The following is a 26,147-nucleotide window of genomic DNA, read 5'->3' as shown; positions in this document are numbered from 1 at the left end:
TTTCTACTCTGGGGTCACAATGGGCATTTCTACTCTGGGGGGCAAAATAGGCATGTCTACTCTGGAGGGGGAACAATGGGCATTTCTACTCTGGAGGGGGCACAATGGGCATTGCTAATGTGAAGTAGGCAAAATGTCCATTGCTAATGTGAATGGGGCACAATGGGCATTTCTAATATGGAGGGGGCATAGTGTACAGATGGCATTGCTACTCTGAAGGGGGCACGGAGGGCATTACTACTATGAAGGGGGCACATAGGGCATTACTACTGTGAAGGGGCACAATGGGCATTACTACTATTCAGGGGGCACAATGGGCATTATTACTAATAAGGGGGCACAATGGAAATTATTACTTTGAAGGGGTACAATAGGCATTACTAGCACCGAGGGCATTACTACTATTAAGGGGGCACAATGGGGATTTCTACTATGGAGGGGGCACAGAGGTAATTATTACTGTGAAGGGGCACAATGGGCATTATTACTGTGAAGGGGGAACAATGGGTATTATTACTGTGAAGGGAGCACAGTGGGCATTATTACTATTAAGGGGGCACAATGGGCATTATTACTTTGAAGGGGATACAATGGGCATTACTACTATTAAGGGGCATTATTGCTGTGAAGGAGGCACAATGGGGATTATTACTATGAAGAGGGCACACAGAGGGCATTACAACTGCGAAGGGGCACAGATAGGGCATTACTACTGTGAAAGGGGCAAAGAGAGGGCATTACTACTATGAGGGAGCACTTATATTCATGTATTCATACTCTGTGGGGAGGAACTAAGGAGGCATCACAATGTGTCAGGGGCACTAAGGAGCATCATAATGTGTGGGGGCACCAAAGGATTACCCTGCTGTGACGGTGCAATTAGGGGTATCACATGCTGTGGAGCACTAAAGGGATATTATACTGTCTAAGGGGCATTAAAGGGGCATCATTATTGTTAGGGGGCACTGAAAGGACATTCTTACAATTTGGTCGGCAGAAAGGAGATTAGGTAGGCTTGGAGGTGTGGATTATTGTAAATAAATGCAGCGCTACATGCCAATGGTGTTGTCCCTCCTTATATATATTTTTTTGTTTTGCAGCTCGGACCTTCATCCTACGGCAGACTCGGGTATGTGGACCTTTACAAAAAGTACTTGAGTACCCCTGCCCTATAGGGTATATTGAATGGGTTTGCCAGCATAATGCAACCATTTTAACACAGCTATGAATAATGTTTGTATTAAATATAGAAAGTGAGTTCTGCATTACTGAGAAACTCCGCTCTGCTACATCTTTATATATTCTACTCTCAATGCTTGTTCTTTTCCTTACAAAGCACAAGGTCTTTTTGCTTTAGTCACGGTGTATACTTAAATGTAACACAGTGCTCAATCGACTATAAGGAAACACATAAAGCAACTATATGCCTAACAGTTAATGCATGAACGCATGCATAATTCTTCATATCTATCTTAAATCCCATCATATGCCCTTCCCTGCTTATTAACAGCTACAGCCCATTGCAGGGTCTAGGAAATTTAATATATGTTTATTTTGCGCACAGCAATTTTTCCAACATAAATATTTAGATGTTGTTTATAGCATCTGTCACGTCCATTGCAAATTACTCTTTGTGATAAAATTCATAGGCATGCCAGAAGGCATAAATTAACCTTGGCTCATAACAAATGAAAGAAATGGTCTAGAGAAATATTGATTTCCTATCCATATGACAGAAGCACAAATGGCTTGCAATCCGCTTTGTACATATTCATCCATTATTATTTGCATACTCACAGTGATGTTTATGCAGATTACGTGAAATGTGTACGCCACTGCCATGAATGTTTAATACTGTACAGTGTATGAAATATGTCTAACCTTTAAGATATTCCTTCCTATTAAAACCAGTTAGACAGACTAAAGATTAAATGGCTTGTCCACTGTTACTTAGGGGAAGAACAATGATGAGCCCTTGTAGAAGAGGCTTTCTCACAGGAAGTCATTTGGAATTGGGCACAGAGCCCAAAATATAGCAGAGCTGCTTTTACCAATGAGCTAGATATCTTGACTCGGAAAAAGGTGCGGGTGCGTTGCGGGAACATGCGCAATTTTTCCGTGCGAGTGCAAAATATTGTAATGCGTTTTGTACACGCATGAGAAAAATCGGCATGTTTGGTACCCAAACCCGAACTTCTTCACAGAAGTTCGGGTTTGAGATCGGTGTTGTGTAGATTGTATTATTTTCCCTTATAACATGGTTATAAGGGAAAAAAAACATGGTTATAAGGGAAAATAATAGCATTCTTAATACAGAATGCATAGTACAATGGGGCTGGAGGGGTTAAAAATAAATAAATAATAATTTGACTCACCTCATCCACTTGTTCGCGCAGCCCGGCTGGGGCCTGCATTGCGTGAAAAACGCACAATATAGAACATGCTGCGATTTTCACGCAACGCGCAAGTGATGCGTGAAAATCACCGCTCATGTGCACAGCCCCATAGAAATGAATGGGTCTGGATTTAGTGCGAGTGCAATGCGTTCACCTCACGCATTGCACCTGCGCGGAAATCTCGCCCGTGTGAAAGGGGCCTTAGGGTTCAGCCACACAGTCAGGTCATCAGCTAAAACCAGGAGTCAATTCAAAAAAGATGCCATATCGGTCCTTTATACATTTCCTCCTTTTATGATCCACATGCAGAAACCTGATTGTGTGGCCGTACCCTTAGCGTACGACCACACAGTGAGGTTTCCTGATGCAGTTTTGGAAGCCAAAATCAGGAGTGGATCATAAAAGGGGAGAAAATATAAAAGGACAAATATGACTTCTCCTCTTTTTTTAATTCACTCCTGGTTTTGGCTTCCAAAACTGCATCATGAAACCTGACCGTGTGGCCGTACCCTTAAGGTGGTTTTTCAGAGTGAATTATTTTTGCTGATCCTAAATCATCATCATTAATAGTGATGAGCGGCAGGGGCAATATTCGAATTCGTCATATTTCACGAATATTTGGGCGAATATTCGCCATGTATTCGCGAATTCGTTATCTCCAGTCATTATTTTCTTGATTGCGGAAATCAGCAATCGAAAAATTGGCGGTAAAAATTAGCGTCACGAAAATTTGCAATAAACACTACTCCTAAAGTCAAAGATATTGCAGCCTTCTCATTGGCCCACAAGCTAGAAGCAGGGAGGGATCATGTGTGCTGATTTAAAAAAATCTCGAATATTCAAAATTCCGAATATATATCACTATATTCTAAATATTCGCTAATTCTTGAATTGCCAATATTCACGATAAAAATTAGCAATTCGAATATTCGAGATCAACACTAACCGTTAACACTAACTTTGTATAAGCCTAATGGGATGTTCACACGATGGATTTTGAAAACACGCTGAAAAAAATTAAACATGGAATTCACTTTTTAATGCAGTTTTGGTGCATTTTTTAATGCATTTTTTTAACCAATTGGTGTTACAAAGTTGGATTTTAAGCTCAAGGGAAACACAAAAAAAGCACATGGACTTACATGGAGCTGTTTTTTTTTATACTTCCCATTCATTTCAACGGAAGATACAGTGCAAATTCTGCCCCAAGATACGACGTGCTGCTTCTTTTTTCTACTTGGAAAAAAAGCAAGTGCTGTTTCCCATTGAAATTAATGGGAGGCTTTTTTGAGGCATTTTTGGAGCTGATTTTGAGGCAGAAATGCTCCAATATTAGCACCAAAAAAAATCTGTGTGAACTGACCCTTACATTTACAAAGGTGCCTCTGTTTACAGATTTTGCCGTGTGTCATGTGACCTGGAATGTTTTCTTCCTGCTGTAGTGACATCTTGTATACCAATCACATGGATAAGAAGATGATAATTCCAGCCCAGTATAAAGGACATCACCCAGGGGCGTAGCTATAGGGGGTGCAGAGGTAGCAGTCGCTACTGGGCCCAGGAGCCTGATGGGGCCCAAAGACCCTTGTGCCACATAAGAAGACACTGGTATTATAGAAAGTGCATGCTGGTCAAGTTACCCCTCTGGCTGGAGAGAAAGGGTTAGGTCAAGAATTTGGCATGGGGGGTACAGTTTCAATTTTTGCCTCAGGCAGCAGGAAGGCTTTGTGCTTCCCTGCCCCTGGCCACAAAGAACTGAGGGAAGGGGGACCCAAGCTGAACTCTTGCACCAGGGCCCATGAGCTTTTAGCTACGCCCCTGACATCACCTGATATGTCGCCTAGGGAGCATGCATTTTCACTGTGTAAGATGTGTATGCACAGTGACTGCTATTTTCTCCTAAGAGGCAAGCAGAACGATAAACTGGTAACAGAGGTAGGAGTGTGCTACATGTAAGGTATAATGGCCATGAAGGGAAAGGCATGCTGGGAAATGAGAAGAAATGTAGCCACAGCAAGAAGCAGATAACAAATGGCTTGCAATACAGGGAGTGCAGAATTATTAGGCAAGTTGTATTTTTGAGGATTAATTTTATTATTGAACAACAACCATGTTCTCAATGAACCCAAAAAACTCATTAATATCAAAGCTGAATATTTTTTGAAGTAGTTTTTAGTTTGTTTTTAGTTTTAGCTATTTTAGGGGGATATCTGTGTGTGCAGGTGACTATTACTGTGCATAATTATTAGGCAACTTAACAAAAAACAAATATATACCCATTTCAATTATTTATTTTTACCAGTGAAACCAATATAACATCTCAACATTCACAAATATACATTTCTGACATTCAAAAACAAAACAAAAACAAATCGGTGACCAATATAGCCACCTTTCTTTGCAAGGACACTCAAAAGCCTGCCATCCATGGATTCTGTCAGTGTTTTGATCTGTTCACCATCAACATTGCGTGCAGCAGCAACCACAGCCTCCCAGACACTGTTCAGAGAGGTGTACTGTTTTCCCTCCTTGTAAATCTCACATTTGATGATGGACCACAGGTTCTCAATGGGGTTCAGATCAGGTGAACAAGGAGGCCATGTCATTAGATTTTCTTCTTTTATACCCTTTCTTGCCAGCCACGCTGTGGAGTACTTGGACGCGTGTGATGGAGCATTGTCCTGCATGAAAATCATGTTTTTCTTGAAGGATGCAGACTTCTTCCTGCACCACTGCTTGAAGAAGGTGTCTTCCAGAAACTGGCAGTAGGACTGGGAGTTGAGCTTGACTCCATCCTCAACCCGAAAAGGCCCCACAAGCTCATCTTTGATGATACCAGCCCAAACCAGTACTCCACCTCCACCTTGCTGGCGTCTGAGTCGGACTGGAGCTCTCTGCCCTTTACCAATCCAGCCACGGGCCCATCCATCTGGCCCATCAAGACTCACTCTCATTTCATCAGTCCATAAAACCTTAGAAAAATCAGTCTTGAGATATTTCTTGGCCCAGTCTTGACGTTTCAGCTTGTGTGTCTTGTTCAGTGGTGGTCGTCTTTCAGCCTTTCTTACCTTGGCCATGTCTGTGAGTATTGCACACCTTGTGCTTTTGGGCACTCCAGTGATGTTGCAGCTCTGAAATATGGCCAAACTGGTGGCAAATGGCATCTTGGCAGCTGCACGCTTGACTTTTCTCAGTTCATGGGCAGTTATTTTGCGCCTTGGTTTTTCCACACGCTTCTTGCGACCCTGTTGACTATTTTGAATGAAACGCTTGATTGTTCGATGATCACGCTTCAGAAGCTTTGCAATTTTAAGAGTGCTGCATCCCTCTGCAAGATATCTCACTATTTTTGACTTTTCTGAGCCTGTCAAGTCCTTCTTTTGACCCATTTTGCCAAAGGAAAGGAAGTTGCCTAATAATTATGCACACCTAATATAGGGTGTTGATGTCATTAGACCACACCCCTTCTCACTACAGAGATGCACATCACCTAATATGCTTAATTGGTAGTAGGCTTTCGAGCCTATACAGCTTGGAGTAAGACAACATGCATAAAGAGGATGATGTGGTCAAAATACTCATTTGCCTAATAATTCTGCACGCAGTGTAGGATCACACATTTTAATAGGTATCCCATTTTTTAAACAGATGGTCTAATCATATTTGGTACGCTGTCAAGAGGTTGTTTTTATTATTATTTTAGGAGGGGATCTTGGAAAACTCCTTTAAATGGCAAACCTTAACAGGGTTGAGTATTGAGCCACCAAAGTACTAGAGGAACCTCTTGTGACCAAGCCGTCATACAGACAAAAGTTCTAAAGTTCAAGTAGAAAGCAACCTCGTTTATAGCTGACTTGGGCCAATCACTTGCTTCTAGGGAAGATTCTTGAGATACAAGTTGGAATGTATTAATCATATGACCCGTGTGCACAATGATAACAGCATAGGTAAGGGGTCTGTATGGATTGACAGTAGACCCTTGGAATTATATACGTGTACTCTGGTGGGCCAAGGCAGACTAGTACAACAGTGTGCACAGACCCTATATAGTGCATTTTCCCCTAGTAGCAATCCTTCTAGCTCAATACAGTATGCCAGGATTTCTTCTTAAACAACAAAAATTCTGATTCAGTATTATAATGCACTATATACCCATTGCATGGATACTGTACTGAAATATTATTGACTACAACATGCAAGGCAACACTGCCTAGATGTGATCCTGTCTTTTTCTTGTTTATTCCTTGTATAGGCTTTTCTTTTCTCTGTATGCACTTTCCACTTTTATGGGTTTTGTCTGTTGAATTATGGATTAATAAAGGGTATATGATTCTACAGCATGGTGGCTCAGTGGTTAGCACTCAGCGCTGGGGTCCTAGGCTTGAATCCGACCAAGGGCAATATCTGCATGGAGTTTGTATGTTCTCCCCTTGTTTACATGGGTTTCCTCCCACACTCCAAAGACATACTGATGGAAAACCTAGATGGTGAGCCCCATTGGGGACAATGATGATGTCTGTAAAGCGATGTGGAATATATGTGCGTAGAATAAATAAAAAGTTACTATGACGTGCTTGTAGCTTATTGATGTGCAGTAGTTCGGTTTTAGTTTAAATTCTCCTAAATATACCTGAAATTTCATAATAGTGCCTAAAGAGGTGCTTAGTAGGTTGTGTCCTACTACTTAAAACAAGCAGACATTTTGAAGAACACAGTATATGTCTTAAAAAAGTGACTTTAGACACTTAAAAGGGTATTTTGGTTACAGTAAGCTATCCCTTATCCACTGGATATGGGATAACTGTCAGATCAATGAGGGTCCAACTGCGAGGACTCCTACTGGACTCTGACAGTCCCTTATAGAGGAATGATCCCAGAGACTGGATCCACTCCGATCCAACAGTTATTATCCCCTATCCAGTGGATAGGAAATAGATAGCTTGTTGTTAGTAGAACACCCCTTTAAGCAGAAGTTTAAAGCCAATTCCATATTTCAAAATAAAGGAAGCTTTTTACACATAAGTATAACCTGTCAGATTCAAATCAGAATAATCATGTATGTGGTGACTAATAAATGCCCAAGATAAAATGGTTCAAATGTTCTATAAGATAGGATTTCTTTACGTATGGCCAGCATTATGTATGAAGAACTTCATGGCAATAATCCGTGTACTCTTTAGACATGCATGTACATTTCTTACCTGTTTCACAGCTGGGTCCAGTAAAACCCTGTGGGCAAGCACACATATTAGGAGCAATGCAGCTCCCTCCATTCCTACAGCCATCTTTGCAAAAAGCTTCAAAAACAAAATATTAGTATTATTATTATTAAAAAAATGAGTCTTGAACAGCTTCATAACTTAAAATCCTAAACATCTAACGTTCAAGATGCATTTGACTGAAAGGTGCATAGCCTTACTAGGCACTCATGTTCTTCCCCAAATACCATATTGGCGCCCATGCTTTAATACTCTCAACTTGTTCTTTTTATTTACATGTTATTCATATATCCTACTAGTTTTTCGTTAGAGAGCAAGATGTAACAACCAGGGCTTTTGCCTTCTTAAAGGGGTTATTCCATGATTATTGTAAAATGAAAATCAGACATCATATAGGACATGACAATCTCTTTCTAACAGACTTAGAACCAGCCCTGTACCTCACATGGATCCAGAGATCTCCACATTCATTGCTCCAGTTGCTCTGCTAGATTTATTTCAGGCTGGCAGCTCAGGAGGTGAGTTCTTTCTCAGGGAGTGTGTCCTTTCTGTATAAACTCTCTCTCCCTATTAGGGCTCATGCACACGACCGTATGCCCTCCAAGACATACGCTCCGTGAGCGGGCTATATGTCCCGGAGCGGCATACATCGTGTGCACGGGAGCACACAGCATCATAGGTTACGGCCACCCGCGGGACAATAGTCCCCCGGGCGGCCCGATGCGCACAGCATCATAGTAACCTATGATGCTGTGTACTCCCGTGCGCACGATGTATGCTGCTCCGGGACATATTGCCCGCTCACGGAGCGTATGTCTTGGAGGGCATACGGTCGCGTGCATGAGCCCTAACTGTCACAGCTTCTTACAGGGCTAGGGCAGTTGAAGGATGGGGATGGAGCATGTGTGCCCACCTCAGTGAGATGGGCAGAGAAATAAGGAAAATAACAAACAGCAGATGGCGCTGTACATGTACATTTTATTGAATAACTCAGTGGCTATACTAAATTTTTAATTACATGCGATTACAAGGTTATTCAAAACCAGATGCTGGTTTAAAAAATGTAGAATATTTTTCGTGGGACAACCCCTTAAATGTATGCTATCTGAATACATGGATGGATGTTATATTTGTTCTATTGTATGATACAATGGAAGATTACATTGAAAGCATGAATACTGTACCTTTACAGATAGTCCCGTTTCCAGTATATCCTGGCTGGCACACACAGTTGTGTCCACCCACAGTGTTAAAACACAACGCATTTTCATCACAGCTGTGCTGGTTTGTTGCACACTCATTGTGTTCTGTAAGAAAAAAGAGGAATATGCTTGATTATGTATCCATGTTGTTCAGTTCATCACATTTCCACCACTATAGTTACTACTGAGATGATGATCTTGCTGGGTAATGTAGTATATCACACTCCTCTGTATATCACTACACAACTATAGAGAATTGGTCATTCATGATTCTGGTAAAGTAGAGTAAAATCCTTACTAAAAGTTTATTGAGGGACTATCCTTTAACCAACCTGTGACAAATACAGATACTTCTATGAAATGATTGAATATGATGCTAAGCCTATAGACCAGGCATGCTCAACCTGCGGCCCTCCAGCTATTCTAAAACTACAACTCCCAGCATGCCCGAACAGCTTACAGCTGTGTCTTTAGTGTATAGACTAAAGGGACAGCCAAGGAATTTATATTTACATGCATTTACATTTGTATGTAGATTTGTATATCAGGTAGAAAGACAGGTAGAATGCTGCAGCAGAAAGGACGCACCCCCCTAGCTGCCAGGCTGAAAAGAATTTAGCAGAGCAAATTGCAGCAGTGAATTTTGAGATCCCTGGCCCCATGTGAGGTACAGGGCTGGTTTTGTTAGAAAGGTATTGTCAAGTACTATATGATGTCAGATTTTCATTTTTTACGTCAATCATGGCATAACCCCTTTAATGACAGGTTTCTCTTGAATGCACAGCGGCAGCACATCTCCCAACCATCCCGGATCCAGCGGACAGTTCCAGATTTCGGGTTGTTGTAACATGTCCTGATTTCAACTGTATACACATCCTGAGGATGCAGATTCAGTTGAATGTAATGGTAAAGCAGCGGGCTGTCAACTTTCTTCTCCACCATTCACCATCCAGTGTGCTACCCAGCTGCAGGAATGATGCAGTAACATCATCGTGCCTACTGAGCTGAGCAGGAGAGCACACAGGCCAGGGATCATCCTACTGTGTGGGGGCACTAACTGGGCATTCTACTGCATGGGAGCAGTAAGGGGGCATAACTGTGGGGGCACTAAAAGACCATTCCTAGTGAGGGGGCAGTAGGGGAACACTGTGCTGTGTGAGGGTACTAAGGGGGCATAACTAGTGTGTGGTGCACCAAGGAAAAAAAGAAAAGTTTGTAGCAGCACAACAAAAAAATAGTAAATACGGAACCTTTCTAGTGGTGGTGCCGGCAGTGTTGGGAGCCGGTCTGAAGCTCCCCCTTCAACACGTCGTTTATATAAAAAAAAAACGCAGCACTCACTTGTCTTCAATTATGCAGGATTTATTCACCAACACAATGTGACGTTTCGACCGACATGGTCTTTCTCAAGCAACCCTTGCTTGAGAAAGACCATGTCGGTCGAAACGTCACATTGTGTTGTTGAATGAATCCTGCATAATTGAAGACAAGTGAGTGCTGCGTTTTTGTTTTTTATATAAATGACGTGGTGCCCAAAGGAGACGTAACTACTGTGTAGGGACACAAAGGGGATTGGGCAGGTTTGGGTGTTAGATGCATGGCTTACTAAAACATTGTTGCGGCATGCATAGCATGCCATGGTTTTCCCTCTTTGGGCTTTTTAAAATTTGTGAAGCACAGTATGTGCACAGGAATATAGTGAAAACTGTGAATCAATTTGAGAAGGGTGGGGAGAGGCCACATCTCATACATCTTGAAAAAACATACCACCCTGACAGACCACTGATATCAGCATGTCAGAGAGGACAGCTTAAGGCACCTGAAAGGGTTCCTTTAATGGAAAGATTCAGTGTGGTCATCATTAGAATTTATTATTTAAAAAAATATGGGAACCTTCACATCATAAAAGACATAGTTGTGTAGTACCCCAGACCTGGGGGTACTACAATTGTAAATAGTTTTATATTATAATGTTATGTATTGTTGTTATGTATTTGCCTGCTGTTATCAGTAAGTTAGTGGATGGCAAAGGTTGGCAAGGAACAGGAATAATCACCCTATTCCTCCCTTTTGCTAGGAGTGGGCTGGTCCTGCTTCCTGCCAGGATGCGGAGTTCTTGTCCAGAGACAGAGGAGAAAAGAAGCTCACTGCAGAGCTCCTGCTCCCAAATAGGATTCTCCAGAGAGATCTGCTTACTCTAAGCCTCAAGTGAAGTCTTGAGATGCAAGACAGCAGAGTGAACTGTTACAACCAGCATTAAAGACAGTGCTGCAAGGTGAGGGACTACAGCTAAGACACTCATCACCCATACCGTTAATAGACCAGTACTGCCTAAGTGCTAAATTACTGCCATACAACCTGCCTCCATAATCATTACAGGTGCCAGAGAAGATTTGCACCTAAAATCTGCTGCTAGTGAATGTATTGGAAGTTCTACGTTGCACTTAGTAAAAATATTATGTTACAATTAATTCTGGCCTCATTCTTCAATACTAAATTTCCACTGCACCAATCCCAAGTGAGCGAAGGCCTGAGGGAGTACGACGTGACACAACACTTCATCAGGGTCACTACCACTCCCAACATCTGCACTGGCTCCTCTGGGGCTTGCTGCTGTTAACCCCAATGTTTGTCAGTCTGTAGCATTTTCTGCATGATACTGACACAAGCTGTCATGTAGAAATTCTGCAGAGAGCACAAGGGGTAAGCTTCTAATGATCTCTTTCATCTTTGACTGATGCGTGGAGATGAGCAAAGTTAGTGTGGTCAAAAATAATTATTGTCCTAACCCAGACAAGACAGAGGAGGTGCCTAGTAGTGATGATCGAGCATGATCGGCCGAGTACCAGTTCGGCTCGAGCATCGCTATGCTCGGCAGATCCGAGCACTCTGCCGAGTACCACATGTGCTCGAGCGCCATGCTCGAGTCTCCTCCCCGGACGTTTGGTGCCTTCTAAGCAGTCAAAAAACATGCTGGTAAGTATTGCCATCACTGTAATGCCATTAGACATGTTTTCTACTGGCATTACAGTGATTGGCTGGCCGGAACACGTCATCGGGTGCTATATAGCACCGGGTCACGCGGGTTCGGCTCATTGCGAGTCAGGGAGAGCTCCTGTTAGGAAGGGACAGAGCGAGTGTAGAGCGAATTTGATCTCAAACCTTTCAGAGACCCAAAAGTCCTTTTAAGGACTATTGTTAGAAGTGGCAGCAAAATTTATTTTGGGGGAATTATTTTTTTGTGTCAGGGTGACCGTTAGTGACATTAATTTTCTGCATTCTACAAACGCTGCTTGTTGTGACCAGTGAGAAGCAAATCAGCACTGATATCTAGGCCGTGTGTGATGCCTATATTTAATCCAAATAGCAGTTACAGTCAGTTTCTGTATTATACAAACTCTGCTTGCTGTGAAGAGTGAGAAGCAAATCAGCACTGATAGCTAGGCCGTGTGTGATGCCTATATTTAATCCAAATAGAAGTTACAGTCAGTTTCTGTATTGTTCAAACTAGGCTTGCTGTGAACAGTGAGAAGCAAATCTACACTTATTTCTAGACAGTGTGTGAGGCCTATATTTAATCCAAATAGCAGTTACAGTCAGTTTCTGTATTGTTCAAATTCTGCTTGCTGTGACCAGTGAGAAGCAAATATACACTTGTTTCTTGACAGTGTGTGAGGCCTATATTTAATCCAAATATCAGTGACATCCAGTGTCAATATGAAGAAGGCGAGTATTAAGGGACGGGGAAGTGGACGTGATTCTGATGGTTCACGCAGAGGCCGTGGCTCAGGGCGCGTTGCAACTGTGCCTGCTGCCAGAGAACAAGAAAAACAGTCATCCCCGATACCTAGCTTTATGTCCCACTTTGCAGGGCGTCGCAAGACAATACTCTTGAAGTCAGACCAGTGCGACCAGGTGGTCGGTTGGATTGCAGCAGATAATGCTTCCACTGGGTTAAGCACCACCCTGTCTTCCACCAAGTCAAGTCTCAGTAGCCAACAGTCTGGTCAACAACACAATCCTCACCCTGATCATCCTTCCTCCCACCATGTAGAGTCTGGCCAAACAAGCGATCTGTTACTCGGATGTTCCGAGGAGCTATTTTCACCCCCATCACTTAATTTGGCCCTCTCCCCAAGCACTCTTGAAGAGGGACATGAGATCTTGTGCCCTGATTCTCAACCTCTAGAACCTTCACACTCACAAGATGATGTGTTTAAGGAGGTGGATGATGACGAGACACAGTTGCCATCAAGTCAACCATAATTACTGTCTGCAGAGGTTGATGAAGAGGATGATATACCGTTGTTAATCACTAAAGTTGTGTTGGGGTCAGCAAATGAGGAGGATGATCGGAGCGGTGAAGTTGAAGAGGACTTGGTGGATGATGAGGTCACTGACCCAACATGGGAAGGCGGAAACGCGAGCGAGGACAGCAGTCCCGAGGGGGAGCGATCTGCAGCACCGCAACAGGCTGGAAGAGGCAGTGGGGTGGCAACAGGGAGAAGGCGAGCCACGCCAAACAGGCCCGCAAGTGTTCCACGGAGCACCCCCTTGCGGAAATCTCCCTTGCCAAGGGGTAGGTGTTCTGCGGTATGGCGCTTTTTTGCGGAAAGTGCAGACGACAAAAGAATAGCAGTTTGCAACCTGTGCCACACCAAAATGAGCCGAGGTGTGAACAGTAGCAACCTCACCACCACCAGCATGATCCACCACATGGCAGCCAAGCACCGCAATAAGTGGGAGGAACGCCTGGGTCCACAATCTGTATCCGCAGGTCACACCACTGCCTCCTCTTCCCCTTTGTTGGGTGACGACCAATCGCCTGTCGAAGGCGCAGGCCCGGATGCTTCCCGCGCTGCACCTGTACCGTCGCAAGCACCATCAGCAACCACATCCACTTCCTTGTCCCAGCGCAGTGTCCAAATGTCTTTACCCCAGGCATTTGAACGCAAGCACAAATACCCAGCCACCCACCCACAGGGGCTACCAACGCCCAGGATTGCGGTCCCTACTTTCATCAGGGTTACCGTCAGTTCCTATGTAAGTGGCTCCCCCTCCTTCGCCTCCTCCTCCACTTCCACCTCCGAATTCTCTGCGTGCAGCACCAGTCAGCCATCAGCTGGTAGCTGGAAGCAGTGTAGCACTGCTGTGGGGATGCGTCAACAGGCTGTGCTGAAGATGATATGCTTAGGGGATAAACAGCACACCGCCGCAGAGCTGTGGCAGGGGATAAGAGACCAGACTAAGCTGTGGCTCTCGCCACTCAACCTGCAACCAGGCATGGTTGTGTGTGATAATGGGCGTAACTTGGTGGCGGCTTTGGAGCTGGGCAAGCTCACACACATCCCATGCTTAGCCCACGTCTTTAACTTAGTTGTTCAGTGGTTTCTGAAAACCTACCCCAATTTGCCCGAGCTACTGGCGAAGGTGCGCCATGTGTGTGCACATTTCTGCAAGTCATCAACAGCTTCAGCCGGTCTGTTGACGCTGTAGCAGCGCTTGAAATTGCCAGCTCACCGGCTGTTGTGTGACGTGAGCACGCGCTGGAACTCCACGTTACACATGTTGGCCAGGCTTTGTGAGCAGCAAAGGGCAGTAATGGAATACCAGCTGCAGCACGGTCATCGCCTTTCCAGTCAGTTGCCATTGCTCTTCACAAGTGAGGAGTGTGCATGGATGTCTGACCTCTGTGAGGTGTTAAGAAACTTTGAGGAATCGACACAGATGGTGAGCGGCGATAACGCTATTGTCAGTGTAACCATCCCACTTCTGTGTCTACTCAAATGCTCGCTGCTCACAATTAAGGCTGACGCTGTTCGTGGGGAAGAGTTGGAAATGGGGGAAGAAGTGACCCTGGGTGATAGCCAGAACACCCTCAGTTTGTCTTCTCAGCGCGTATTGGAGGAGGAGCAGGAGCAGGGGACGGTTGCCTCCGCTACACAGGGTAGTAGCCATGGCACTTTAATTCCATCTGTTCAGCGTGGGTGGACAGAAGAGGAGGAAGAGGATGAGGAGATGGACAGTCATCCTCCTGATGACGACAGCGAAGTCTTGCCCACTGGTACTCTGGCACACATGGCTGACTTCATGTTAGGCTGCCTTTCCCATGACCCCCGTGTTATACGCATTTTAGATAACAGGGATTACTGGGTGCTCACCCTTCTGGACCCCCGCTACAAAGAGAACTTCTCATCTCTCATTCCTCTGGTGGAGAGGACGAGCAAAATGGTGCTATACCAGAAGTTCCTTGTTGACAGATGGCTGCAACAATTTCCATCTGAGTCCGTACTTTCTTGGGCAACCAAGGTGGGGAGACAAGGGGAACACACAGCACTTCTAGCAAAGGCAGGGAAACACTCTCCAAGGCCTGGGACAGTTTTATGACACCCCGCCAGCACCCTCAACATGATGCACGTCCTGGTGTCACAAGGAGGGAAACGTTTTGGAAGATGGTAAAGGAGTACGTAGCAGACCGTGTCAGTGTCCTCAGTGATCCCTCAGTGCCTTACAACTACCGGGTGTCCAAGCTGGACACGTGGCACGAACTGGCTCTCTACGCCTTGGAGGTGCTGGCCTGCCCTGCCGCCAGCGTTTTGTCTGAGCAGGTATTTAGTGCTGCTGGTGGCATTATAACAGATAAGCGTATCCGGCTGTCAACTGAAAATGCTGACAGGTTGACTCTTATAAAAATGAACAAGGCCTGGATTGCCCCTGACTTCTCCACTCCACCAGAGGAAAGCCACGACTGAACATAAAGGCACTTTAAATGTGTTGTTTAGAATGTACTGAATACTCTGTATTCCCATGCACCCCTTCCGCCACAAAAAAGGGTAAATGATTGAATCTTCCTTTTCTCATCCTCCTCCTCATCGTCCATCACGTATATGCCTTCTCATATAATTTTTCGGATGGTCAGCTCACCAGCAGGCCCTCACCCATAATGTTTTAGATGGTCAGCTCACCAGCAGGCCCTCGCCCATAATGTTTTAGATGGTCAGCTCACTAGCAGGCCCTCACCCATAATGTTTTAGATGGTCAGCTCACCAGCAGGCCCTCACCCATAATGTTTTAGATGGTCAGCTCACCAGCAGGCCCTCATCCATAATGTTTTAGATGGTCAGCTCACCAGCAGGCCCTCATGCATAATGTTTTAGATGGTCAGCTCAGCTGAAGACCCTCACCCCTAATGTTTTAGTGGGTCACCAGCAGGCCATCAATCATACTTTACCTCTCCTGTATAACGTTTCCTCATCCTAAATACCTATGACATTCCCTGTAATTTTTTTGTACTCGTTCCAATGACAGGCTCTCTCAAGAGTCCTGTATTGTTATATATCGTTACTACCTCCCTGAGTCAGTACTGGGAAATTTGCACGCCCCCACCTGCCTTTCTTGGAAGTGATAGCCATGGCCATCCCTCAGGCTCCCTCTCCGGAAGCGAACCCCGATTCCCCATTACCCGTGGTCACCATGGTAGGCGCAAAAAAGAACATCGAAAGTTGATGGAGCAGACATCCGAATAGATCGTCAACATCACGGGGACGTGCGATAAGCTTTGAAGTTATCTAGAGTTAACAAAGCGGCAGCAGGCCCTCACCTACAATTTTTTTACACGGTCAGCTCAACGTCCGGTCCAAGTTCATTATCATCAGATGATAGTCTGTTCAACACAATCGTAATCACCGGGGGTCACGTAACTAATTAGCACGGAGGAGTGTCTTTGGTTATCGGAATGAACCACACAAATCGACTCGATCCACACGCTCAAAATGGCCATGCACCACCACCCACAGAATCGCGAAATAGGTATCAATCTGTCAATCCTTTCTGTGTCCGAGCCGGGTGAGGCTTCCCGTGCATAGTCAAATTAAGCCGCAGGCTCCACTCCTGGTGGTGCCCTTCCATCAATTAGTTTAAGTTTTAGCTTTGCAACCATACTCCCCCCCCCCGGAACCCAAAGACTTTAGTTTCCCAGAAAATGCTCGGCGGGAAATGGGAATAACGCTGCCGGGGATCGTCTTCGAACCTCTAACTTAAGTTTTTGATTAATGAAAACGTTCGTGGCAACAAAGGTTTCGGCTGTGGTTCGGCTTGCGCCGGTACAAGAATTTCACCTCTACAGGTACAATACAGATGCCACCGGCCGTTCCTCTTCCAATGAGTTCAGTTTGATCGTCCAAGAGTCCGGTCAACACAATCGAAACCACCGGCCGTCCCTCTTAGTCATGGCCCCAGTTCCGAAAATCACGAAAAATTTTGTCTAAACTTGCTCTTTATATAAAAGTAAATATACAGGAAAGAATGTTTCCTAACAATTTTTCATCTAAAATCGCTTTTATCTTCGGTTTGTGAGTTTTATGGTCAGTCTGTAAAAGTGGCGTACAACTCGGGGAACATCGTTACCAGCAGCGACATAGTAGTCCAAGATGCATCCAGACATCCTCCCCATGCTGTCCCTGACCCATTTCGGTGGTGTTTCCATCAATTTCTGACCTTTTCCTATGAACCAGGCACCCTCCCCTCTTCAGAGCAGGGGGTGCCTGGTTTAATGCTCGGGTTCTCCCATTGACTTCTATAGGGCTCTGGTGCTCGTAGAGCACACGAGCATTCCGGTGTGCTCGGGCAGAGCACCCGAGCATCGGGGTGCTCGATCATCACTAGTGCCTAGTGTTCCTTTAGAGAACAGGTAGCATACCCCAAGATCAGCATGACATTTTACTGCACTATGTGTGATTTTTAGTTTTTCTGCAATAGAAGAAGTAATGTGTAAACTAAGCCAAAGTACATCACTCGAAAACTTTGCTTCCCTAAAAAATTCAAAACAATGTTAATGACTTGACATCTGTAATAATGTACTTTATTATCATAACATAATTGCAGAGTTGGAGTAATGTTGTATTAATTGGTTAACAAGCACAGATGGCAGACCTAATACAATGTGTCCGCTAGCATTCCTGGAGGCTTTACAGCACTACAGCATAATATTTTCCGCATAGAGTCTAGCTCTTCATTATGCACTTGTATCATGCTTATAAAGCTTCTAAACAAGATATTTAGTCCTCTCTGGTTAGGAACCAATAGCAACTGTGTTGTAATACACTGCATCAAAAAAATAACACACCCAGATAGAAATGTTGAATCTCGACAAAACTCGGCATGCAGATAGACTATAGGTGTGATTAGATACTGTGTCTAGCTACAAGACGGCATAGAAGTGATACTCATGGTGCCCTATAAATACGCTCTCAGATGCTACTTTTAGGTAGTGAGAGATTGTTGACTGCTAAAAATGCCTCTCAGACACACTCAAAAACACTTTTAGCTAATTGAGTGATTTTAAGAGGGATTGAAACATGGACTGCAAAGGACTAAAACCGTATTATAACAGGGATTACTGGGTGTTCACCCTTCTGGACCCCCGCTACAAAGAGAACTTCTCATCTCTTATTCCTCTGGTGGAGATGACGAGCAAAATGGTGCTATACCAGAAGTTCCTTGTTGACAGATGGCTGCAACAATTTCCATCTGAGTCCTATAAATTATCTTTAGTGATCAATTAAGGTTCTGTTTTGGATCCAAATATGGTCGAGTTTACATTTTGCCTTTGCTGTGGAGTGACACACTGCCCGAACTTCTGGTGTGAAGATCTGGGGCGCCACAGCATACCACAGTCGGTCAACCTTATGACATGAGGGACACTAAAAGCTCAATAGATATGTGCAGGTCATCCTGCTGCCACTAGTCTTGCCTAAAATGGCAGGGCTTTCAGCTGGCATAAAGGGGTTCCCAGGAATGTCTCCGCCAGATTGCAACACTCCCTTGGCCTGCCTAGTCGCCAGATTTATCTCCAATCAAGCATAATATGGGACCAGCTGGGATTGTCAGCTTTGATAACCTATAAGTATGCACGATCTACAGGCCCAAATGCAACATCTGGGGCAAATGTGCTGCAGGATATCATACGGAATCGGTATGCTGCCATGCCTAACCATATTTCATCTTGTATCCAGATTAGAGGTGGCTTAGCAGGGTACTAGAGCCTCCTTTCAATTGTACAGTTTTTCCCAATAAAGGTATCGTTTCGCTCTAATATTGTCACCACTTACATACATCATAATTACATTTAAACATATAAAGTTTCATTCGATTCCAACCACTCATTCTTGGGGCATTATTTGTTTTTGTCAATAAGTGTACTTTGTTTACAGTAATATTCATCTTACATATGTAAATCATTACATAATATCTCTATACCATTCTATTATTTTTAATTTAGTTACATGTTGATCACAATGCCTTGGAAAGAACCCCAAAAATTGGGTTTACTCAAATCATTATATAGGACAGGACAAGTTACTATAAGTATAATTCAGTAACACTGTCAGCAGTTCTGATCATGAAATGTTCTGATCATAGACACAATATAAATGGAAGCCAATCAACTGAGTGTCCAAATTCTGAAAATTCTACAAAGAAGCAAAAAATGTGGCTGCCAGATGTCTCTTGCTGCTCCGTTTTGGAGTTAGCAAAAGAACCAAGCAGGAAAGATCCATTCTGCTAGATCATTCTTACCTGCAATGACAATGTATAGCTGTCAGGTCCACAATACTATATGCCATGTAACATTTTTGAAAGCTACAGTTTGAAGCTTATTCTCTTTATTGCAGACCTTTCATCTGCAGGGGTATTAATACCTTGTACTTTCTATAATAACTAATAATATTTTCTTCAGTAATCTGCAGTTTTACAGCAGCTTTATCACAGTTGGCTATCAGTGAAAGCGTTTCGCTCCTGTAATGTATTTTATTATGATTATTTAGGTCTTTTATATGCTGTGGCTCTTTCAGCTACTATAATAAGGGACTTTTCTGAAATGAATAAGATGAGAAAAACAAATGAATGGAAATCTCAGTATAATTTCTATATCCCAAGCAACATGGAACCAAGATGCAAATTCTGCACGTGTGAGCTGTAAATTCTTGTAAAGCAGCAGGTGCTGGCAAACTATGTTGCTGAACAGATTTGACTGGGGGGCTAATCCTAAGGACATAGTCTACGTGGCCTCCCCTGTCTTCGTCTTTTATCTTCGTCTTTTACAGGGATCTGGACCCAACTTCAGGTGAACCAGCAGACTTCTACCTATTGAAGTAGTCTGTGATCAGTGGCATTTGACCCAGGCAAGTCAGGAGACACCAGTGTTTGGTACCAAGAGATCAGAAGAGAGGTCAGAGGACCAGTTGAGGTTAGGGCAAACAGAGTTTGTTTAATCTGGTAAAGCGGCAGTGGATCAGGGCAGACAGCACAGAGTTAACACAGAAGTCAAGCAGGAGTCGGGGCAGACAGGTTGGGTTCAGGAGGTCAGGATACAGGACTAGATAAAGGAAGGCATCTTAAATAACACAGGGTAGGCAGTCATTGGCTGGGAATCTTTAAGAGCCTGGGACATCATGCGTGCATGCCATATGAGAGCAGAGAACACCAAGCAAGAGGTGAGGAGGCCAGAAGGGGCCTACAGTATGGATAAGAAAGAACTTACACTCACTCCAACGGTCTAGCCTTGAAATGCCAGCAACACAATGCTGCAGGAGAGGTGAGTATTCCAGCAGTCATGCTGATGGGTATGGACTGCAAGCATTACAATTTTACTGTTTAAATTGAAGTTTAAAGATTCTGTTGCCACACTAACTGGAAGAACTCACCTTAGAAGCGGGTAACTAATTATAATACAATCCCAATTCACTGTCTCCTTCAGTGTTGACCCCAACAGCTTGCACCAAGGACACAAAGCTGTGATTGGCAACTAAAAAAGAGGAGGGAGCAACCTGTAACCTGCCACTCACCTATCACCTCCTAGATAGCCTGAGAATACCAGTGAGGAGTTAGGTATTAGAGAATCCCTCACTGACTCTGTGTATGAAGAAGAGGGTCAGGTAGTGTGCTAGCATTGTGCATGTAAGCACTTTCTGAAAGTCAAGGTACATCAGGGTGTTCTCTGGTATTCACTGCTTATCGATGCTGTCTGGTAGGAATGGGATATGTGGGGTAAGTAGGAATGGTATATGTGGGGCAATCTCTGGCAAACACCGAAGATGGAGGTTTCCTTTAGTAGCCATTGTATATGGAGATTATCTCTGGTATGCAGTGTTTAGGAGGCAATGTCAGAGAGTATTTCCTATGGGGGACTCTTTAGCAGCAGGCACTAAGTGTAGAAGCACATCACTAGAAGGGCTCTGTATATAAGTCCACTCCCTGGCAGGAACTGTATATGGGGGTAAGCTCAGTTCGCCCCCATACTGTACATGGAGAAGACAGTTTGTATGAAGTCAGTTGCTGTAAAGACCCATCCTAGCCACAATCCCTGATCCACCATTAAACATGTTGACTTGCGAAGAAAGTATCTGTTCAGCTATGCTGGTAAGGAGATTTACTGCAGAATGTAGCATCATTTATTTGTACCCAATGTTAATTATCTATCTATCTCATAGTAAAATAGTTTGTAAGGCTATTTTCACACTAGCGGCAGGGGACTCCGGCAGGCTGTTCCGGTGGATAAACAGCCTGTCGGATTCGTCCTGCTGCTAGTCCACGTGTGCCCCCGGACTGCCACTCCATCCCCATTGACTATAATCGGGGCAGGGGCAGAGTTCCAGCTGCAGCACACGCCAAGAGCCGTGCTGCCACCGGACCTCCGCCCTCGCCCCCATTATAGTCAATGGGACGGAGCGGCAGTCCGGGGGCACACGTGAACTAGCGGCAGGACAGATCGGACAGGCTGTTCACCCGCCGGAACTTCCTGCCGGAGTCCCCTGCCACTAGTGTGAAAGTACCCTTAGGCTGAAAAAAGACATCTGTCCATCCGGGAAGGCAAAAAAAAAACATGAGGAAGAAGCCAATTTTCCTCATTTAAGGGGGAAAAAAATTCCTTCCTGACTCCAATTAGGCAGTCAGAATAACTCCCTGGATCAACGAGACAACAACCCATCTTAAGTAACTATCACCTGTAATATTATTACACTCCAGAAATACATCTAGGCCCCTCTTGAATTCCTTTATTGTACTCACCATCACCACCTCCTCAGGCAGAGAGTTCCATAGTCTCACTGCTCTTACCGTAAAGAATCCTCTTCTATGTTTGTGTACAAACCTTCTTTCCTCCTCTATGTTTGTGTAGAAACCTTCTTCTATCTATCTATCTATCTATCTATCTATCTATCTATCCATCTCATTTCTATCTATCTATCTCACTCCTATCTATCTATCTATCTATCTATCTCACTCATATCTATTTATCTATCTAAATAGGACAGCAGCCTTCTTCGTGTAGAATCAAGGCTCATAAAGCCTCGATGTCATTGGTGATATAGTTAATTTCTTCATCAACAGCTACCCCGTGCAGTGCTCAAATCCCATACCTTGAAAATTAACACTGTGTGACAGATGGTTTGTCCCAAGTTCGTCACATCCATTGGTCTATAACAAGGTAAATGACACCAATTACCATCTGTAATTACTGTTGCTGGCAATAAATTTTCTCTGGTGATTATGGGTAACAGGTCCACAGAGCCTGTCATCCTTTTTAGCAGTCTGAAAAGGGTTTAAGTCATTCTTGGTATAATAAAAAAAAAGACGTATACTATACTTTAAAGAAAAAAATAAGGGGTTGGGTCAGCACAACCTGCCTGTAGGTGCAGATCACTATGGCGAAATACATATATAAACGGAAAATGCAAATGTGATCGCACACTACATCCAGCACTCTGCCCTCCATGCTGGATGAGACATTGGTTTATATTTTGGCCAAAGCATAGTAAGCCACTCACCGCGTCAAGGTCGTCTCATGAGTGGTCCCTAACTCTTGTTCCTACCTGTTCATGGGCCATGACAGCCACATAAAATCCAGGGAATGCAGGTCAGCATGCAAGCCAAGTACACTTTGCTTGTAACCCCGTCCGGTGCCATTACAGCTTTCATCGGATCCAGGGATGCAAGTACCAACATGCATGCTGAACCCACCATATACTTCTCCTGGAGCCAGATGGCTAATGGTAGGTTCTATACAAGCAGACTCAGTTTTATACTGACTTTAAAACCAGCCTCAAGGACAGATTAACTGGTCAGGTGTGCAATGACTCCAAGGAGATCGCCACGCCTCCAATATATACTACAAAGAAAAAAATAAGGGGTTGGGTCAGCACAACCTGCCTGTAGGTGCAGATCACTATGGCGAAATACATATATAAACGGAAAATGCAAATGTGATCGCACACTACATCCAGCACTCTGCCCTCCATGCTGGATGAGACATTGGTTTATATTTTGGCCAAAGCATAGTAAGCCACTCACCGCGTCAAGGTCGTCTCATGAGTGGTCCCTAACTCTTGTTCCTACCTGTTCATGGGCCATGACAGCCAAATAAAATCCAGGGAATGTAGGTCAGCATGCAAGCCAAGTACACTTTGCTTGTAACCCCGTCCGGTGCCATTACAGCTTTCATCGGATCCAGGGATGCAAGTACCAACATGCATGCTGAACCCACCATATACTTCTCCTGGAGCCAGATGGCTAATGGTAGGTTCTATACAAGCAGACTCAGTTTTATACTGACTTTAAAACCAGCCTCAAGGACAGATTAACTGGTCAGGTGTGCAATGATTATGGGTAACAGGTCCACAGAGCCTGTCATCCTTTTTAGCAGTCTGAAAAGGGTTTAAGTCATTCTTGGTATAATAAAAAAAAAGACGTATACTATACTTTACCTCCTCCACACCACCATCACCACAGAATACCATATTTCACAGAAAGTTTGAAATTTCCAACATTCAGCTATCCTATATTGTAACATCTAGTTAAAAACACTTTGTAAACCATTCTGTGTGGTGACATTTGTGTCTGAGTGTCACGTGCTCACATATAAATACAGCACTTATATTTCACAGAAAATCAATGTGTCACAAATGCATAAAAAGGTTGCCAGTCAATATTTGTTCTTCTAACCTTGACATAAATCCCTTATGTCCACTAAACAAAGACTTAATCATTGAATTGTATTTGTGCCTTCATCTTATTCTATCATGAAAAAAAGGAAATAGGGATTTGGTTTGGATGGCATGAGACAGTTTTCTTTCTTTTGGAGGACAGGAACTATAATTTGCATACTTTTTGGCCATGGTAGCAGTGTCGGCAAATAAGTCTCCATATACCAGCTGCATGTTTTCAATGACAATCTCAACCCCCAGCTGTGTTCACCTCACACTTGCGTTCAGAGCGGATCCGTCTGCTGTCTGCACAGACGGATCCGCTCCTATAATGCAGACGTTTGGATCCGTTCAGAACGGATCCGTCTGCATTATAGTTTAGAAAAAATTCTAAGTGTGAAAGTAGTTCAGACGGATCTGTCCAGACTTTACATTGAAAGTCAATGGGGGACGGATCCGTTTGAAGATTGAGCCATATTGTGTCATTTTCAAACGGATCCGTCCCCATTGACTTACATTGTAAGTCTGGACGGATCCGTTTGCCTCCGCACGGCCAGGCGGACACCCGAACGCTGCAAGCAGCGTTCAGGTGTCCGCTTGCTGAGCGGAGGCTGAACGCTGCCAGACTGATGCATTCTGAGCGGATCCGCATCCACTCAGAATGCATTGGGGCAGTACGGATGCGTTCGGGGCCGCTTGTGAGCCCCTTCAAACGGAGCTCACAAGCGGAGCCCCGAACGCTAGTGTGAAAGTAGCCTAACTAGTGTCCTGTTTTATACTGATGAGGGACAAGGACCCCCAAAGAGTTGTCTACATATGAAATCTTCTTATTTTTGGTGGAGCCTCTGGTTTGACTTTTATGGGAAACATTTTTCTTTTGAGTTGAGATAATTTACATAGAACATAGTGATACAAATTGACAGCAATTCCTTTTTTCCATCATGTTTATCAGCCCACTAAAACTACTGCATATGCATGCAAACATACAGTACATCAGCCATAATTCTACCTAAGGAACTGCTACAGGACCTCAGCAAAATTCAGGGGCATCTAAGCTGCCACTAGGGCAAGAGTCTGTCACTAAGATTTTGGACCATATGGATGGCACTGTCCATGGACATTTTGGATAGCATTTTCATAGGTTACTATGGAAAGCACTGATAAGGAGATGCTTTGAAGAGCACTAAGGAGACACTGTACAGCAGACAGCACTTTTACTAGAGGGTTTTCTGATTAGCAAGTATGTGTTCTTAACCATATATCCTACTTTGACATACAATGCATTCAGAAAGTATTTAGCCCCTTTTCACATTTTATGTTGCAGCTTTGTGCTAAAATAAAACAAAATTTAATGTTTTCCCATCATTCTGCGCTCAATATCCAATAATGAGAAAGTGAAAACAGAATGTTTGAAATGTTTGCTAATTTATTGAAAAGGAAAAACAAAAATCCTGCAATAATGTAAGTATTAAGACACCTTACACAGTACTTAGCTGAAGCACCTGTGGCAGCATTTATAGCCTCCAATTTTGTTGTTATGATGCCACAAGGAACACACTCTGTGCCCTCACCTGTCCTGAACCTGCCTCTTTCCTTTGCTGCTCCTTCTGCCAGGCAAGTGATGTACCGCTGGCTCTGAAAAAAAGCAGTTTGGTTTGAGAGCTGCACTTATACAAGCAGACAAACAACGCGAGTTTGTGAGCATTCTCGTGTTTGAGTTCAAGTGTGTGTTTGTATTAGGTGTGACTTTAGATTATGTGACTTCAGATTCAGAGACTTTAGGAGGGGACTACAGTAAGTTAGATTCTCATAACTGCACCATATTGTATTTTTCTCTTTTCTTGCATAATCCCTATTTAGTATGTGTTCCATTATTGACAGCGCAGTCCAGTGCACATCTTGTCTAATGTGTGCAGTCCTGGAAAAGCCATTTGAGGGTGCATATCTTTGTTCAATATGTGAGCAAATTGCCCGTTTGGAATCGCACATCGTGTATCTAACTGGGCGAGTTTCAACACTGAGAAGAGTTGACAATTTGGAAAAGAGTTTGCTGTTCACTGAGCAAGCACTCTATGGAGTAGATGTGGGGGAGGGTGGTAGCAAGGAGGCTCAGGAAAGTGAGGTAGCTAGCTGGGTAACAGTTAGAAAGCGGGGTAGAGGGAAGAGTGCTAGGGAGGCTAGCCCTGATCTGACACACCCCAACAAGTTTGCAAGGCTGGCAGATGAGGGGGATGTCAGTTCAGGGAGAGCATTGCTGCAGCTGGACCTTTCCTCTGCCAGTCAGGGGAATGTCAGCTCCAGTAAGCAGAGGAACAGGAGAGCAAGGCAGGCCAGACAGGTGGTAGTGGGAGA

General features: G+C 44.0%; 1 protein-coding gene across 1 annotated transcript in view; it reads right to left on the bottom strand.

Moving 5' to 3' along the window:
- The window catches only part of NELL2 (neural EGFL like 2), a 391,676-nt gene that overhangs the window by 86,629 nt on the left and 278,900 nt on the right, over window positions 1–26,147 (bottom strand). Inside the window, exons 14-15 of the mRNA XM_040410664.1 lie at window positions 8,800–8,922; window positions 7,598–7,693 (exon numbers count right to left, since the gene is read on the bottom strand). Of these exons, the coding sequence (XP_040266598.1) occupies window positions 7,598–7,693; window positions 8,800–8,922 (219 nt within the window). The remainder of the gene's footprint in view (window positions 1–7,597; window positions 7,694–8,799; window positions 8,923–26,147) is intronic.

This window comes from Bufo bufo, chromosome 1, assembly GCF_905171765.1.
Source record: "Bufo bufo chromosome 1, aBufBuf1.1, whole genome shotgun sequence".
NCBI classification, from domain to species: Eukaryota; Metazoa; Chordata; class Amphibia; order Anura; family Bufonidae; genus Bufo; species Bufo bufo.
This window is presented reverse-complemented; position numbering and strand designations above follow the sequence as displayed.